An 18,221-nucleotide genomic window follows, 5' to 3' on the forward strand; every position below is an offset into this window, starting at 1 on the left:
ATATATAAAATGAGGGCCTGGGCTTGGGCTTTTATGGATACTCCATAAAATTAGAGAAAAAAAAATTTAATAAAAATGACCTGTATAAGTCTCGGTCAATTTATACAAAGGGTCCTAATGAAGTCATTTTTTTTTAATGCAGTAGCACAAAATTTGTGGGCCTAGTGGCAATTGCTTACTTGCTAAGGTCCTTAATTAAAATTAGGGTAGTCTTCTTGGACGGCTAAGGAGGAACTTCTATTCACCTACCTTACTTGAGGTTTAGGGTTGGTGGGCCATGATCTCCAAGCCATTGACCATGAGATCCACATGAAAAACTGGTTTGGGTTCCTTTTTTTAACTTCCATTAATACATTTTCTTTAGAACAATCATTTGGGTTTTCTTTCTTTTCTTTTCTTTTCTTTTCCCTTCCCCGTCTCCTTTCATGCTAACTCAATCTTTTGTCTCTTTAAGGGACTTTTCTTTTCATACAATCTTAAGAGAATCATGCATATCAACATAGTGGGACAAAATCATCTATAAGAAGAATAACAGTGGGGGTATCTGTTGCCCATAAAGCTATTCATTTGGCAATTTGGCATAGTTCTTATTTGAGTCCAAGACAACTAATGCAACCTCATGAATACGAGAGTTTGAATTCTCTATCTTAACAGGTAGAAGAAGTCTGTGTTTTTTTAAAGGAGGATCCACCTCTGATCTTTCTTATCGAAATTTAGAGATGAATTCACTCTCCCTTCTAATGTGTGGTGGAGAAGTATGAGAAGCGATAGAAAACCCCAACTCTGGAAATGATTAAAGAGGATTATGAATAAGAATTCTAACAGTACTCTGTCCTATGTGTTTAAAATGAATAAACATCACCCAATTGTGATAACTATAATTAAGCATTTAAGCATTGATAGATAGAAGAGATACTACCAAACAAATATAACATATGTCACCTTATGTCAGTGGATCCATAATATTGGTCTGAGAGTGGACCCTACATGAGATATTGATTGATCTGGATGGTTAAGATTATTCTATTGCCATTTGATCCTATGGAGGTCTATGATACCCTTGAGGCTTAGAGTGAGGGCAGAAACTTTCTCCTGAGACCACACATTGCAAAGTGTAATTATGAGGACTTTAGCTTCCAATATTTATATTTGTCCACTTCATCAAAAGAGAGGATTTGAGTAATTATTATGGGCGCTTGTAGCTGCTGTGGATCCCAGCAGCACTCCACAAGGGGTGAGAGCCCACCCTATGGTCCTATTGTCCTATTGTCCTATTGTCCTAATATGATTAAATGGGTAACTCAACATTCAACAACCACAGTTTTTTCTCTTCCAAAATCACTTGGTTGAATTCTCAGTGTTTCTTCTTCTGCTAGCTTCTCCCATTTCTTCTTCTTCTTCCTTACTGAACTGACCATGAGTAGTACCTTTCTTCTACCAGGAAAAACAAAAAAACCAAAACTGAGCACCTTTGAAGAGGCCCAGGAGATTAGATGAAAGCAACTCATCTAATTTTAACTTTATGCATGTCTCTCTAATCTATCCAAAGTTCATTGAAAAGGAAAACCTACCTTTGGACCAATTGCAGAGAAGCTCATATATAGAGATGGTATATATATTTCTCGATCTTAGCTTATATTTGCCATCTAGAAAGACTAAAAAGGGTAATTAAATCAGAGTTAATTGGGTCCCTCATGTTAGGTCTCTAGCTAAAGTCATGCATGGGACCCATGGGACCCATGGGACCCACTAACCAAGCCCTTATGCCTAGCTAGCTAGCTAACTAGCTAACCCTTGTAGTATATATAGTATATATCTTGCTTTGTTAATCTAATCTAGTTGCACTAATTACTTATTAATAATACCCATATGATTTGTTCATTTACTTACATTGTCTATCTTCCCTTACGACATGACATGCATGATGAGTTGATGACCCCTTACCCTAACAACCATTCCTTAACTTACATGCCCAATTTAAGCTTCTTTAATTACGAATGCTTGACTATCATCTAATTTTGTTTAACCTTCTTAATAAGTTATCTTTGAGTGTCTTAAATACATCCTAATCCCCAAACTAACTACTCATTTTGTCCATTTTCTTATATTAATTAATTTATTAACTGGTGGTGAATGGAAAACCAATCTATCAGCCTAAGACTCTAATTAGGGCTTGAATATATTTTCTTATTTATATATTAATTCTGATTGTAAGATCTTCTTGACAATGACTTTGGAATGTAATTAAGGTTTCTAGAAAACTACAATTAAAAATAAATTAAAATGACTAATAATGTACTTTTTTTTTCTTCTCTTAATTGGGAAGTTTCTATGTGATAATATCATTCTTCGTACTACCCGTGACGTGTAAGAAAAATCTCGTACGTAAATAAAACCTCAATTTGTTCCGTCATCATACGGTTTATTCGTTAACAACCAATAAATGTACTGTTAAATACATTGTATACCATGATCGTATTCGAAGATTCTTCTAGCTTAGTGATGTAGAGAATTTCGTTCGTGAATAAAACCTCAATTCTTTCGATAATCACGTGGTTAATTTATTCTCTGACAATTGATCGAAGGTATTGAGTGTTATATACAGGAAATGGACTTGATAAATTTCCACTATATCACCCTTACGTGTTCGTATGTTTTAACTTTTTTTTTCTTACCAACCAAACATGATATTGTTTTTGACTTTCCTAGACGAAGTGAGGTAACTCACAAATGTGGAAAGAAAAGTACAACAATGACATTTCACCGAGCGTAAGCATTTTCAACGGCCGATACGGAATAATACCAAACCATACGGGATATGTTAAGCTGTGTTCCATGCAAAGATGGGACCCGTTAAATAAAATGGATGACGTGGAGCACAGCAAATGAGATTCTAATCTTGAGGAGAAGCTTTTATCAAGTGGTACTATTTTGTGAGTTGATGATGATTGATTGATTGATTGATTGATAAGTAAGTAAAAATCAAATAATTTTTTAATTTAAGCCAGGGAAGTGAATCCCACACGTCTTTAGCTGGGCCCACTCAAAAATAGTAAAATTTTTTCGAAACCAAAAAGCTGTAGAATTATAATGTCGTGAGAGTTTGAGACGTGCGCGTACCTCATACGTGTCCCTTCGAGTACCTCCAAATCCGATTGGTCATCGTGGGTCATATCTTTTACTCATTCAATTCTATTTCTAATTTTCTACCAAAGAAACAAATATTTTTACTTAATTTCATTTACTTAATGGGTAATTTTCAGATGGACCCCTCAAATTTGGTCTATGTCATTTTTAGTCCAAAAATTTTGAGACTTTGTATATGCCTCCCTTGTACTATAAAAAAATCAATTTAAGAACAAATTATCGTTTCTATGACCAATTTCTCCTTATATATATATATATATATTTTTGGCAAATTTCATTTGAACCCTTGAGGTTTGGTTTATGTCATTTTTAGTCCAAAAAAACTGATACTTTGCATTTGCCTCTCCTGTACTATAGAAAAAGTGAATTTAAGGATAAATTTTTACATATATATGCTACCTGCCATGAAACTCGTAACTCTCCCCCCCCCCAAAAAAAAAAAAAAAAAAAAAACTTACTAGTCCCTCTAAAGTAAATATTTATAATTGAAACAAGTTCTTCTTAAACCATAATTGCTTGATTGTGATGCACAAAAGAAGCGTATCATAACGATAGATTACATGTTCAACCATTCACAAATAATGGAGAATGTTTTAAAACATTGGAATGGACATACTTTTTCTCTTTTCTAATTAAAGGCATTTTATACATTTTCAAGATCTCTAATGAGATGTGCTTGTTTATTAAGGGCATAGCTTGAACAACGATGTAGTTGAATTTTAATGAGAATTATCACACAAATGGACCCCAATTTTCCCTAATAATGCTTTTGGTCCCCACACTGTATACATGAGGAAACAAATCTTATCATATCATTTAAAAAAATTCATTCTAAATCTTCTATAGCCCAATTCCTTTTTCTTTCTTTATTTGTTTGCCCATAAATCTTATGTATCACATGACAAGTTAAGTGAGACTATGAAATAACACTAAGTCACCAATAGGCTTGCACTATGAGTCCAATCTGACCTTTTATTATTTGTCAAAGTAAATCAACTAAAAAAGTTTATGGAAACATTATAGACACAAAAGCATTGAATAAAACTCAAGTACTAAGACCAACGGGGGTTGGTCAAAGTGGTAAGCAGCTTGGTTCGCTTAAGCAAGGTTCCGGTATCGAAACCTAGTGGATGCAAAAAATTCCCGCTGGGAGACTCACCCACCACAGCCAGGTGTGCAATCCGGCTACATTGAATATGAACCCGAAAATTGACTCTGAACAATACATACGTACTCCTTTAATTGGGAATAATTTTTGTATCTTAGCCTAGCAAAGGAGAATTTATTTGATTTTAGAGCTATTCATATTGAATTATGAAAGAAAGAGAATTATTTTTAACAATAAAGAAGCCCCACCACAACTGAAGGGATGAAACATGCATGAAACCCATATATCTCTATATCTCAATAAGCATTTGTGTATGATTGTCATATAAGTTTGTTTCAGAGTCCTAGAACTTCAAACACGCTACAGTGCTCAAATAAAATGCCCTAGAGTTTCTCAGTTGCTGCTGATGGTGAATGAAGTTAGTTAAATTTAGCAAAGAAAGGACAAGCATTGTTAAGTTAGGAAAAGTGACATGATACGTACAATAATTGCAGAGCAGAACAGAGCAGAGCAGCAAAACCAGAACCATAAAGATGTGAAATGATGATCATATTCTGGCCAAAACTGAGAACCCTAATAATTTTGGTCGTGGGACCCATAAATAAATATTAAATTCAACAATTTTTTCTCTCTCTCTGTACCACACATACATAATATGATAATACATTATACATAAACTCACACACAAACCAAGGTGATACTCGATCTTGTGTATGATTTCATCATAACTGCTGGACGGACCCTCAAATATTAAATTCTGACTCCGCCTAATAAAATGCAGGTTGCTTGGTTTGGAATTCAAGAATCGAATGAGTAGTAGTTTTATGTATGCATATGCATGCATAGCTAGGTACACATGGAAAATGCACTCAACTTTAATATGTAAAGCCAGCAGCCACATGGAATGTTCCTTTTCTTTTCCTTTTGGTCAAAACCCATTGTGAGACTGACGAGTGACCAGCACGTGCCGAAAATATATTTGTACTTGAAGACATTGATTGGCTGGCTAGCAATACACATGCATTAATTAATCATCAGTTTCGACAACTTTCATGTGGAAGATATTTTGGACCGTTCATACAATCGGCTCTTTTCCGGTCGGCCCATCAATTACCTAACAACGATACATTACAATTTACGCCAATTGTCATCTCGATCTAGATCCCGATCTCGATAATTTCGTTCACATTTCATCCAATCCCAGTAAAAAAAATTATTAAAAAAAAAAAATTAAAGAATCGTCCATGTGATTGTTTCATCGATCGAGATATAGGAAGTAGGAACTCATGAAATTATGAGAGAATTTTTCGTGTGTCATTTGTGCTTGATAAGGACTTCGGGAAACTAAAAAATATACTTCTAATGATGTATTGACACGTGTTTTTGTTGGGCAACATAGTTCACAATTCGTCTCCAAAAATAACTATTGTGTATTTTTGGGTCATAAACTGAAATGCACATATTTTTTTTTTGGTAGAACTGAATTGTACCTATAAATATATATTAGGTGAAAGAACCACGGACAAGAGACCCGGAGAACAACAGAGAATAATTAATTGAAATAGATGGGTTGATCCGTCAAATCAATTTCTCTTGCTCCCCTTTTGGTAATTTGAGATAGGATGCCCTATTTCACGCCCCCATTGGTGCCCGCATCCTTAGTGATACGGTGGCAACTTGATTGGGCCATCATGGAGAGAGGCCAGTGAGAAGGAATGAGCCCAGCCCAGCCCAGTCCAGCCCAGTCCAGCCCAAATGTCAACTCAACCTATAGAACTCACGTGCGTTGGAATATATTCTGGATAGGATGGAAATTTCATACTCTCGCCGTTACTTATTTCCCGACTTGCCGACACGGAAAATAAATAAAGAGACTAAAAAGATGCAAATCTCTTTGACCGGAAAAAAAAAATACAGAAACAAATCACTTTATTGTGTACAGCTGACAAAAAGGAATTCAATTCCAATTCAGCACGTGGTGAATATATATATATATATATATATATTGGGCATTCATAACTTCAGGGGGTGGGGGGTTATGTATACCACACAAATTGTTCAAACCATCCTTCAATCATCGGTACAATTGATCTTTGTTTGCTATCATTCGATTCTTGAATCACAAGTTCACAACACGAGATATATCGCAATTATCATATCTAAAAAAGGTTTATTGAAGAAGCAAACAAAAATATCAAAACGACCCAAAAGCTAAGAATCACAACACTCAAATGATGCATGTATTAAAAATGATGCATTTTCTTCTTTTATAGTTTTTTTTTTTTCTTCATTTTTCTTTTATAGAAAAGAACATTTTATTAAAAGGATGAATCACAATACAACTGGAGCCTAAAATATCATACAACAAAAACAACCATACATGAAGAGGGGGTGTTGATGTTAAAGAAAGTCTCTTGAGTTAAAGCTACATCCTTAGTTAATGCGTCTACAGCCATATTTGTTTTTCTGAGCACATGATTGAAGGAAATGTAATTAAAAGAATTCGTCATATAAATGATAAGTAACATAATGAAAAACACCTTCCAAGCTGCCTTCGGCCCTCGAATTAGTCCAGAGAATTACTGTAAGCGCTTGGTTATCGCTATCGACTTCCACCTTCAACAAATTAAAGTCTTTTACCCATGCATATTAAAACTTGTGATATTAAAATGTGAGAGGTTATTTTTTTTCTTCATGTTTGTATGCATTTGTTGTCAACCAAACATTGTCTTGGTTTATTTTAATAAATTCTCCAACTTAAAAATGTTATTTTTTTTTATGAGTTTATTATATCAAAACAAACCCAACCCAAGTTACCCAACCAAACAAGTTAAATCTTTCAAAAACAAATCTAGGGTTTTTCGATAACTTATGGACAACTGGGTTCTTTAGTATTGAAGGTTCATTTTAAGTAAGTGTTCCGTACTACAAAATTGGATGCTTCAAGAGTGAATGCCATGAAAACACGTCATCACCTTCACAATCTATCACTATCTACCTTAGACAATATAGAGATCCGGAGATCTACTACTGGATGGGTTCTTTCCCTTCTCAGACTAATCTTTCTGTGCATTGTATTCTAATAAATTAACACGTTTCTCCTGATGAAAGCTGTTCCATTCCATCTCTTCCACTTAAAAGGCTCAGAATGTCACAAGTGCATTTGCGGCTTGTCTCTAAAGAGTGGTCTTACTCTTACAGTCTTACCCTTCCAGAGAGAGAGTTGCTGCAAGCCTGCATTTTCATTAGTTTCTTTCTGCAGCGACAAAGAGGGACACAGTCGACAGAAGAGTGGGAGAGCTTGCAAATCTATAATGTGATCGACCGCCCAAATCTTGGCTGTTTTGCAAACTAACTAATTAGCAGCTCAAACCCAAGGTTTCTAGATTTCCATGGTTGAGTGGAGTGGGAGTTTTCAAAGTCCAATCAATCAAACCAACCAAATGTTTAAAGGGTCAAGACAGGGAGATTCTACAATCAACTGGGAAAAGATGGATTTGTTTGGGAACACAGACAGATAGAGGTCCCCCCATCCCACCTCAACTCAATGCATGCAATACCCCAAAACCCACCTTTCAAATCAAATCCCAGATGATCTAGATTCTAAACCTGCACTTCCTTTCTTTTCCCTATATATATATTCTTAATTTCTGGGTTTTGAGTTTATTCAAGATCTCATTATTTGCTGTCCACCTGAATAAATTTGAATGCATGTACATGTCTGATGTCTCTGTCTACCCACATCATTTAGCTAGGAAAAAGGGAAGCATTGGTTGGTCCCCTTTTCCTTTTTCAGATGCTCACAGTTGAAATTGAATGAATTTTAATGCATGGGTCATGGACTCATCATGATCTCCCTCTTCCTTAGGGTCTAGGAGGCCTTCAAATGTACGTACAGTTTGCAATAATTCAGCTAGCCAAGAATCATCCGGCCACTTGGTATATTAACAAAGATCCAATTCAATAACATGAGTTGATGCAAAAAGAGGATTTAATATAATTAATTGAACTACCATAGCTACTTAATTAATAATGCTCCTATGGCTAAACTCTTTACTTGCTACCTCTTAATCCCTCTTAATATTCAAAATATGGCACAAGTTTCTCATCCTATGGTATAGGTCTTGCAAACTTTAATTGAGGAAGAATATCTTGTATGTGATTTTGATCGTGATTAAACAGATGAAAGAGATGAAACTTGATAAGAAGGAGATTTCACAAAACAATTATTCTAGATTTCTTAATCATAAATAAAGAAAGCCATATAGAGAAAGAGAATAGTGTTTTTTTTTTTAATTAAAATAATATGGATAAAGTGAAAAAAATATGTTTGATATATTCTTTAGAGCTCAAATGAAAACTCTTGAGAACCGTTGTATGACTAACTATGATGTATAGTGCAAAATATTGGATTGTTAATAAACATCCAATAAATAAATTTAGGTATAGCAAAAGTAAGAATACTAAGATGTACCAATGACAGAACTCTGATAGAAAAAGTAAAGAGTGATCATGTTAGAATTTTGTCCAAGAATAGCTTCAATAAATGATTAGGTACAAAAAATAAAAAAAATAAAAAAAAATTTGATTGGGTTGGCATGATCACATTTATCAAAAGTCTTCTAATACCCCTATACAGAAAAGTGACTTAATTCATATTGAAGAAACTAGAAGAGCTAACCCAAGAAATAATTGTATCTGATAGAAGACAAGGGTGCAACTAGCCAACCGGATCTTTACAAGCTTCAGGTTTAAGATGCTCAGATATGCTTCAGTTTCACCTTTAGATTGATGACAACTGTCCTATTCTGATCCAACGATCAATAATTTTCTAACCCTTAACCATAGCATTTTGTTTTCTCTATCTCATCTCCTTCTCTCATAACCCTAATTTTGTTTGTTCCTTAGGTTTTGCATCTGTTTGCTGCTAAGGGAGGCATCAGAAAGTATTCCTGAGATCATAGCTTACCAAGCCCCAGGGTTACGAATCTCATGGGCTAATACCTAATTTGGAAATTCTCAATATGGAAGAAGTTCTAATCCAGTTCTTCATGGGATCCATAAAATGCAACTCTAGTTTGGTTGATTGAGTATATCAATGGAGTGGACTACAAGAGGGGTAAATCAGTCAACTGGGGAACTTTCGGTTCTATGTTATATGAAAAACAAGAAGAAGAAGAAGAAGATAGAAATTCTAGAATTTGCAACACCAGATTTTTCCTATATGATTTCACTCTTCAATAACATGTGAATGCAACTCATTAAATTCAAAGGGTCGAAGTCTATTAACAACACACATTAATTTTTATTTTTTTTAATTATTATTATAATATTTTAATGTGATTTATAAAATAAATTTTAATTATGTAATGTAAAAATGAATAGTCCATTTCTGAAATAAAACTTGGCTGTCAGAAAAAACAGAGGTCCTACAACAAACATTTCCATCTTTATGAAAACTGAAAACAAACCACACATGCAAAACAAACAGAAACAGTACAACAAATATTTCCATATTTATGAAAGTTAAAAGAGAGAGCTCTTGACAAGCTTGATTCGAGCTTTACAGCTTTACTTTTGTACGTCATTAAGGAAAGAAAGGACAGGCAGTACACACCCAATTAATTGCCTTTTATTTATTTAGTGAAATCTTTTCTTTATAGATATTAGAAAAGGCATCATCTACATCATCTACATGTCAGTACAGAAGGTGCTTGCTTTCATTTCATTTCATTTCTTATATCGTTTATGTATTTATTCTTTTGTAGTACAGAAAATGCTTTGTATTCCAAGAGCAACAGACACCATTCAGAACAACTTTAGAAGCGACATTGAAACCCAATTTTAAAATATGCATTCAGAAAATAATGCTGGCTGGCTGGCTGGCTAATTTCTAGAAGGCACCATTCATAACCCAAAATCAATCAAAAAGTAAAAAATCACAAATAAATCGTATGTAGCAATAGAAATATGATTTAATACCCTACCAGGTAAGAGCAGGCATCTCCTAATGTAAGAATTAAGATCATGGACAAGGGGGTTGAAAAGCAGGGGAATTTGTTTTTGGGTAGGGGTTTGGGTTTGGGTTTGGGTTTGGGTTTGGGGGGGGGGGGGGGGGGGGAGCCAGGATTTCTACTGCTGTGCACACTGCACTCTAGGCATCGAATGCTCATCATCATCATCAATGTATGCTTCCCGCTGTTGCTGCTGTTGTTTCCTCCTCATCTCCTCCTCAATGTTGACATCATGTAAGGTGGTCTCCTCACACTCATCTACCTCCATTTCTGACAATTGGCTGCTAACTCTTGGTGGTAGGACTGTCTCCAAGGTGCGGCACTGCTCCGGGGAAAGGACCCCAGAATCTGGGAATTCTACATGGAACTGGATGTACAGTCGCCCCTTCATAAAGGGCCTCCCATGGTGTGGCATACCCTCGTCATTGATTGCCTTGTATTGACCTGCATGGCAAAGTAAAAGAAAGCAACAATGTTATTTTCTATAGAGAGAATCAGGTAAGATCACTCCTAGTTCCCACAGATGGAGAAATCAATATAATACCTGGCTTGATAATCTCCCCGGGGTTCGATTTGATCAGTAATTGCCTGCCATCAAGGTGGGTTAAAGCAAACTGGAAGCCGCAGAGAGCCTCGGTCAAACTGAGTGTGTGTTCTACATAGAGGTCATCATATTTCCGCTTGTACTTGGGGTGCTCCTTAAGTTGCAATACAAAAACAATGTCACCTGTAATGGTATCAGGCTGCAAACAGGAGCCTCAGAACATTAGTGAAATTGGAATTAATTAAGATGTTATACCAAAAGGACTCCAGGATAAATGCCTAGAATAAAGTCTCCATCGCACTTACAGCTTCATCTGCTTCACCCTGGAAAACAATTTTCTGGCCATGCAACATTCCTTTCTCTACATGAACCTCTAGAACCTTCTTCTCCGGGGTAACCTTGTTCCCCTTGCAGCTTGTGCATCTATCCTTCTCACTGATAACCTCACCTGCACCAAGATATATTTAAGACGAGGATCATAGTCACAATTTTGACTGCAGCAGGACCGGTGCCTATTTCAATACCTGAGCCTCTGCACTCTGGACAAACATGCTGCATCTGTTGGATCATGCCTGGTCCAATCTGTCTAGTTGAAATCTTCATTCCTGTACCTTGGCATCCAAAACATCTTCCAGATGACCCACTCCTTGACCCTTTACTGTAATCATATCAGATGCACATAAGAAACCAGTCCAGCATATAGGCAATGCACATTCAAGTAAAAGCCATGGTAGCAGTTCAAAATCACATCTACTTGGTTAGATGAAAATCAGGCATTTGAAAGCATTAGAAAGGTTAAATATCGAAGCTAAGCAAAAGTAAATGACACCAACCTGGCAGCTACAGTAAATTAAGAATATCTAAAATAAGGCCGCATAGTAACTTGGAAGTCAGGGTGGTCTAGCAGGAAACAAAGATGCACGTGATGTAACAATTACAAGTAAAAATAGTGAATCATACTTTCATGCCACATGTTGAATTTTGTGTCTAGCAGTTCCAAGTGACTATTGATACCAATACAAGAGGAACACTCTTTCCTAGCAATCATTACTATAAAATTTTCCAGACCAATCAGCTAAAGAATATTAACTAATGGTCCATCCATCTGCATTTTTCTTTCCAGTGGGAAAAAACAGGCAGGTACCAGCCCAACAAGAGTTCAATTCACTTTAGACTAGAACACTCAATGGACAAAGGCCCTCATCAATCAAAAAGCCGATTCTCCAATTATTCTTAAAAATTCAAACATAGATAAATAAGAATAAGAAAATGACAAATGTCCATCCGAACAGCCTGAATTTTCCAAGAAATGCTAAAGAGTCTGATGCAGATAAATCATCATCAGAAAAGAAGAAAAAAAACCAGTTTAATTTAGTGGAACTCAGCTTGGGTTCTATCCTATAATTATTGTATCTGTGCTCCAACAGGTTTTCTTTACTTTAAAAGGCTATGGATACGGGTAGAAGGTAGAAATTTGGATTCGCTTCATTAATTTAGAATTTTGAGTTGGTTTTTCTTTGAATTTCAGTTTTCTAATCAGTATTACATTACCTTGATGATTTAGGATTTGTTTAATCCTTCCCTTTTTAAGTTTGTTTTTTAGGCTTCCAGGTATGTTTTTAGGGAACTACATTCTTGTAAAGGAATTTGAGTAACGCAATTGGCTTGTCGCTTTGGTTATGTGGTCACAAAAAAGGCTCCCTCCTCTGGTGATTTAGCAGGCTCCTTTGTGGTGACTCTTCACAACCATGGGCGGTTTTGAAACCCTGTATCTACGGTCTCTAACTAATCAATTAGTTACTATAGAGGCTCAGTTGATCTATTGGAGCACCAATGGTAACTATCAATTCAGCAGGTGTCTTATTTGTCCTACCCCAAGCAAGATTATCCGTAAGTATGAAGTTAACCATTAGTTATTGATCAACCTTGCAAATTTCTTCCCTTGACTTGATTATTGGCCAAGAAATTCATGCTGCTACCTGTGTTATTAGTTTAGTTTTCAATTTTGGTTTGTATTTTTCTCCCACAATCCTGTCACTATTTGATGTCCCACTGGATACCACCAGCTCAGGATTAGCACTTAGGTTCACATCTAAGTAAAACAGAAGGACTGAGTTCAACCACAATTATAGTTAAAGATTACTAGAACAAGAATTGACAATTGATAAGATGTTGGATGTACGACCGCCACTCAACAAAATGACCTTTTATCCACACTGGATCTCATACTAAATGCCGTATCCTTCAGAAATCCCTATCTCACCCACTTATAACAACATTTTGGATGGTTTTTATAAGCCAGAACCAATGTATATTATGGTGGTCAACATAGAATACCTCAACATCAGTAATCTTCTATTCACATGAAGTTAATGAATAGAAACGAACGGAATTTCAAGGAAAAACACAATAATTGGAACCATAGGACAAAACAAAGCAAATGTGGTGCTACATTATAATTTCGAAGCTCATTTCTGCAGTAACTAGGCAAGGTTAGTTCCACTCCACTCTCAGTAGACGAAATGTATCCCCAAACAATGAACAAGTTTCCATGCAGGACCATACTTAGACCATTTACACCCACCCACCACACCCGGAAATATAAATAAAAGGAAATGGATAGAGGTAATACCCTTTACATTTTGGGCAGAGTATATTTCTCGAGAGAGACAGCTTCTTAGAAGTTCCATTGTACAAGTCTTCGAGAGAAACCTTCAAGGTGTGGACTACATCTTCACCGTGTTTCTGTCTTCTGCTTCTTGAGCTACCACCAACACCTACAAAATTTAAATAGTAAAAGAAAAGTATAGATATCTTTCACAGGAAGTTGAAAAAATCACACAAAATATAGCACACAAAATATAGAGAAAAGCAGAAATGCCTTACCACTAAAAGCTCCACCACCAAAAGCTCCACCACCAAAGAATGATTCGAATATATCAAAAGGATTGTGAGAGGCACCACCACCTCCCATTCCTTCCTTAAGTGCATCTTCACCATACTGGTCATATATTTCTCTTTTCTCAGGATCGCTGAGCACTTCATAAGCCTGGGACAACTCCTTGAACTGATTCCAGAAGCAATACACATGCACAATCAATAAATATAAATAACTCATGGAAAAAGTTCCTCAATCTGGAAAACCCAATATACTTGCAACATTTGGAATCAAACAAGAAAACACGAGTAGTGTGCACAATTGTGCGTTAGTGTAAACTTTTACCCATCAAACAAATATTAGTTGGTGTCTTGGTGACAAGACAGAAAAAGCAAAAATCAGTCTAAAGGAAAAGGTACCATTTTGTTAACACATAAAATATAATACTATAGTTCAACTTCTCTTTACTAAACGAGACTACAAATTAGAGGGTGCTCTAAGAAGAAGTTCTTAATCGGATAGCAGTGAAATCAATAAAGTATACACAACAGACTTCAATCACAGAATTGGGTATTCAAGACATTCAAAATGTGACAAGCAAAAAAATCCTTCTAAGGGAATAACAGACTTAAAATTAAGTCGCCTACTTGCTATCGAGTACATAAATATGCTGTTCAGTTGAAGGACATTCTTTCTGAGTCCCATAGGTCAGACAATTAAGCCCAAGCTGCAATACCAAAGCATCAAGGGTTCCCTTTTAAGCCTATTACACAAAAGAAGCTTGGACTGCTAACAAGTTCAAGTTTGGTTCAAAAATGCCAAAGGTTGGATGATCACTAATACACATGGAAGCAGGACGTCTGGAAAAATACGGCCCCTTCAATAGATTCGACAACAGATTGAAGATTCTTACATGTATCATGAATACTTAAATCATATTAGTAGCATGGAAGCCTTTACTTAATTAAATGCCAAAAGCAGAAAAGAAGTGAGAAAGTAAGACTGACCTTCTCAGGGTCACCACCTTTGTCAGGATGATTCTTTATGGCAGCTTTCCTATATGCCTTTTTAAGTTCATCCTGACTTGCACTTTTTGAGACACCAAGTATCTCATAGTATTTTGTGCTATCACTCTTCCTTGGACCACGGCCAAACATGATTGTGGCACTTCAAGACACCACAAAAACTGAAATCAAATTCGCTGCTGATTCTGAGCTCCAACATGCATAAGAAGAACAAAAGGGAGAATGATGAATAAGAGAATAAAGCACAGAATCACGCAAGAATGTGCACAACACTACCAAGATTATCAATGTTTGGCGATGAACAGAAGAAAAGGAGGGGGAAAAACAATCTTTGCATACAAAATTAAAATAAAACATTCCATCATTAGATTCACTACAGATATAACCATACACAGAAGTACTAAACAAAAAGAAATATGCACGCATTTATCACGAAAATAACTAATTCAATGGTGCAAGTAAATAAAATAGCCAAACGAATATTACTTTGTAGAGATGAATGCAGAAAACCATCTTAAACTGCATCGCCGGATAATGATCTACGAGTTAACAGAACGACCCTATTCGCCAACATGAAATTGCCCAAGAGAGAGATGATAAGATAAAACACAATTACGGAAGTCGGTATAGTTGGTGATCGAATCAAACACATGCATCGAAATATCTCACCCCTCCTTCTTCCCGCCCCCCATAGACAGAATTAAAAAGAATTATAGAAACAAAGAAAGATATCCAATTAAAGAAATTGAGCAGATAAGAAAGAAAGAACGAACAAATGCTTCTGTGGGTGCGAACAACCACAAGCATCATCACTCATAAAATCCAGAGGGTAAGGGAGGGCTACAGTTCATTCATCATCGAAAACAAGAAAAGAAGATTCATGCGTCAAAGAAATCCACCATCACAGTCAGTAACCAAAACCCAGCACAGAAACGAAAAATTTAACAGGAAACAGAAGACCAAGTCAAATTCGAATTAAAATTGAGTACCAAATTTACACGCATTAGCTCATAAACAAAAAACCACAAAGAGACCTAATCTAGGGGCCATTCTTTGCGGTTGTTTCATCGGATTGAAAGACGATAAACCAGATCGACAAGTAAAATAAGGCGAGAGTTAGAGATCTTACAGATTCTGTGTCAGATGAGCGGGAAGCAAAGCAGAAGAAGAGAGATAGAGAGATCAGAGAGAGGTTTGTTCCCCCAAAAGGCTTGGCGGAGACGTTTACCGCCTTTGTTGACGTGTATTTATAGTCTGATTTGCTGTTGGAAAAATCATATAATAAATTAAATTAAAAATTTTTTAATTTTAAGGAAGTTTGCACTTTTCAGCACCACCCCTCGTTACCTTTATTCTTTTTATCAATTAAATTTTTTGGAAGTCCAAATATATCAAAGACACCCTTTATCATCAAAAAAATCACTGTGAAATATTAATTTAATTTAATTAAATATTTTAAAATGACAAAAATAACCTTTAACGAAAAACCCATGGTCGACTCATTTTTTTCCTCCTACTACGGTCTTACTATTTCTTCCCCAACTATAATTTTCACAAAAAAATTTACAAGATATGTATTATTAATAATATTTTTAAATTTAAGATATTGATATAATATTGAAATCAATAAATAAAAAAATATTCTCTGGGAGACTCACCCCACAGCCAGGTGTGCGACTCGAACACTGGTTTATAAACCGGGGTTGGCAAACAATTTTCCTGAAACTAATGGTGTTAGTAATTAAAGGTCTAACTAATTGAATAACTCAACAAATAGCATTAATAATAGGAGATAACAGTGCTGAAAATTTTTGATAAATTTGTCAGGACTTTCTCTTAAGTGCTTAATATGAATTTTCATTTGGCCAAAGAAAAATACATGTGAGATTAAGGGGGAATTGATAATATCTTTGTAGATATTAAGTTTGAATAGAACTTTTACACTATATATACAATAAATTAAGTATCAATCATAACTTTTACACTAAATATACAATAAATCATGATCATTGATACTTAACTGAAAAAATAAATTGTAGTTGAATGTGACTGTTAATCTTTACGGGTTCTCTGCCCTACTATAATTATTTTTATTTTTTTAATTACTTTTGGTAATTCAAAACATCAAACACATTTGTGTGTGATTTAATTTTGTTCAATATTTATATGGGTAAGTATTACTTACCTTCTCTCTTAGTTAACCAAATGACACTTGGACCCGCCATTGCATAGCTGTTTTAGTGGTGAAACCAACACCTCTTAGTGAAGAGGTTGTGGGTTCGATTCTTGCTGAGACATATTAATATCCCCATCTCCTAACTTAATAAAGTCACTTTGTACAAAAAAAAAAAAAAAAAATGACACTTTGACCCCTCTTAGTCAAATAATATCAGTTACTTCCATTTTTTCCTATGAATGGTTATAAAACACTTCAATTCTTTTATTTTATTTATTTATTGTTAAGTTCTAATTTTATCATTAAATATTTTTTTAAACCCAAATTATCCTTAAATTAAAAATATGTTTTAGTTTAAAACCTCAAATTATTCTCAATTATTCTATTAGTTAAAATCCTAAATTACCCTTAGTTAAAATTATTGTTAAAACCTAAAATATTCTTAATTATTTTAATAGTTAAAACCATAAATTATCCTCAATTAATTTTATTCCAATAACCTAAAATATTCATTTGTCTTTTAATCTAGTATCTTTCTTTCGTTAGGAAAAAAAAGGGAAAAAAATTAGAAGAAAGAAATAAATAAAACTAAGAAAGACATTTATATTTTTAATTTGATTTTCTTGTATTCTAATGAAAAATAAACATATAATTAAAGAACACACGGGTATTTTGAGATTTTAATAATAAAGAATGAGGGGAATTTAGAGTTTAACACAAAAAAATTGAGTTATTGAGGGTTTTTTTAATTAAAAAAAAAAAAAATAAAAAGAGGAAATATTTTTTTTTTAGTAATTGAGGTAATTTAATATTTAGCCTGTATCCTCTTTAAGTTAGGCATATTTTGAAATTTTACTTAAATCACCTCTTAGTTGAATAATAAAACTTTATAAAAAATACATACATAGTAAGGAGGTATATGAAACTACACTCTCCCTGTTTATCCAATTAAGAGTCTAAGTGGATATTTAATCAATTAAGAGATGAGGTAAATGACATTTAATAATAGATGATTTATAAAAACTGAGGCTCTATTTCTTATGATTTAAAAATCAGTGTTAAAAATCATAGGTCAACCTTTTCGATAACCAATATGTGAAATATATTATGTTGTAAAAAAAATATGTTTAATATATATTTCTACAAAATGATTATTTTTTTAAATTATTTTTATAAAAACCTGAAGATTGTGATTTCATCATGTTGGGCCTACTTCTTCAAATTCCAAATAGTTTAATGATCTCGATTTATAGTGTATGATTTTCCACCACTTACAGTTTTATTTCCATAAATATTTAGAAGATCAAAACACCTCGTACAAAAAATATA

The 18,221-nt window shown here is 34.6% G+C and overlaps 1 protein-coding gene across 5 annotated transcripts; it reads right to left on the bottom strand.

Moving 5' to 3' along the window:
* Positions 1 to 10,363: 10,363 nt before the first annotated feature.
* LOC149013008 (chaperone protein dnaJ A6-like) lies at positions 10,364 to 15,932 on the bottom strand. Of its 5 annotated transcripts, XM_089159246.1 has the most exons (9): positions 15,846 to 15,932; positions 15,203 to 15,276; positions 14,699 to 14,901; positions 13,700 to 13,880; positions 13,446 to 13,590; positions 11,338 to 11,471; positions 11,119 to 11,261; positions 10,814 to 11,012; positions 10,364 to 10,713 (listed from the first exon to the last, which is right to left on the bottom strand). In XM_089159246.1, the coding sequence occupies exons 3-9, from the start codon at positions 14,846 to 14,848 to the stop codon at positions 10,388 to 10,390; spliced, it is 1,278 nt and encodes a 425-aa protein (XP_089015372.1). In that variant the 5' UTR covers positions 14,849 to 14,901; positions 15,203 to 15,276; positions 15,846 to 15,932; the 3' UTR covers positions 10,364 to 10,387. The 5 variants fall into 5 exon arrangements, with proteins under 5 accessions (XP_089015372.1, XP_089015374.1, XP_089015371.1 ...); XM_089159248.1 differs by lacking the exon at positions 15,203 to 15,276 and having other exon boundaries at positions 14,699 to 14,858; XM_089159245.1 differs by lacking the exon at positions 15,203 to 15,276 and having other exon boundaries at positions 14,699 to 14,895.
* Between the last annotated feature and the right edge of the window lie 2,289 nt (positions 15,933 to 18,221).

The sequence above is a fragment of the Hakea prostrata genome, chromosome 6, assembly GCF_041222555.1.
Source record: "Hakea prostrata isolate BN-2017 chromosome 6, UWA_Hpros_2, whole genome shotgun sequence".
Lineage (NCBI taxonomy): Eukaryota > Viridiplantae > Streptophyta > Magnoliopsida > Proteales > Proteaceae > Hakea > Hakea prostrata.

Coding starts and splice junctions, on each gene's coding strand:
- LOC149013008 (XM_089159248.1), bottom strand. CDS start 14,848: ATGTTTGGCCGTGGTCCAAGGAAGAGTGATAGCACAAAATACTATGAG. Junction 13,591..13,699: donor TGGTGGTGGAGCTTTTAGTG/GTAAGGCATTTC, acceptor TAAATTTTGTAG/GTGTTGGTGGTAGCTCAAGA. Junction 11,013..11,118: donor AGGGTGAAGCAGATGAAGCT/GTAAGTGCGATG, acceptor TCCTGTTTGCAG/CCTGATACCATTACAGGTGA.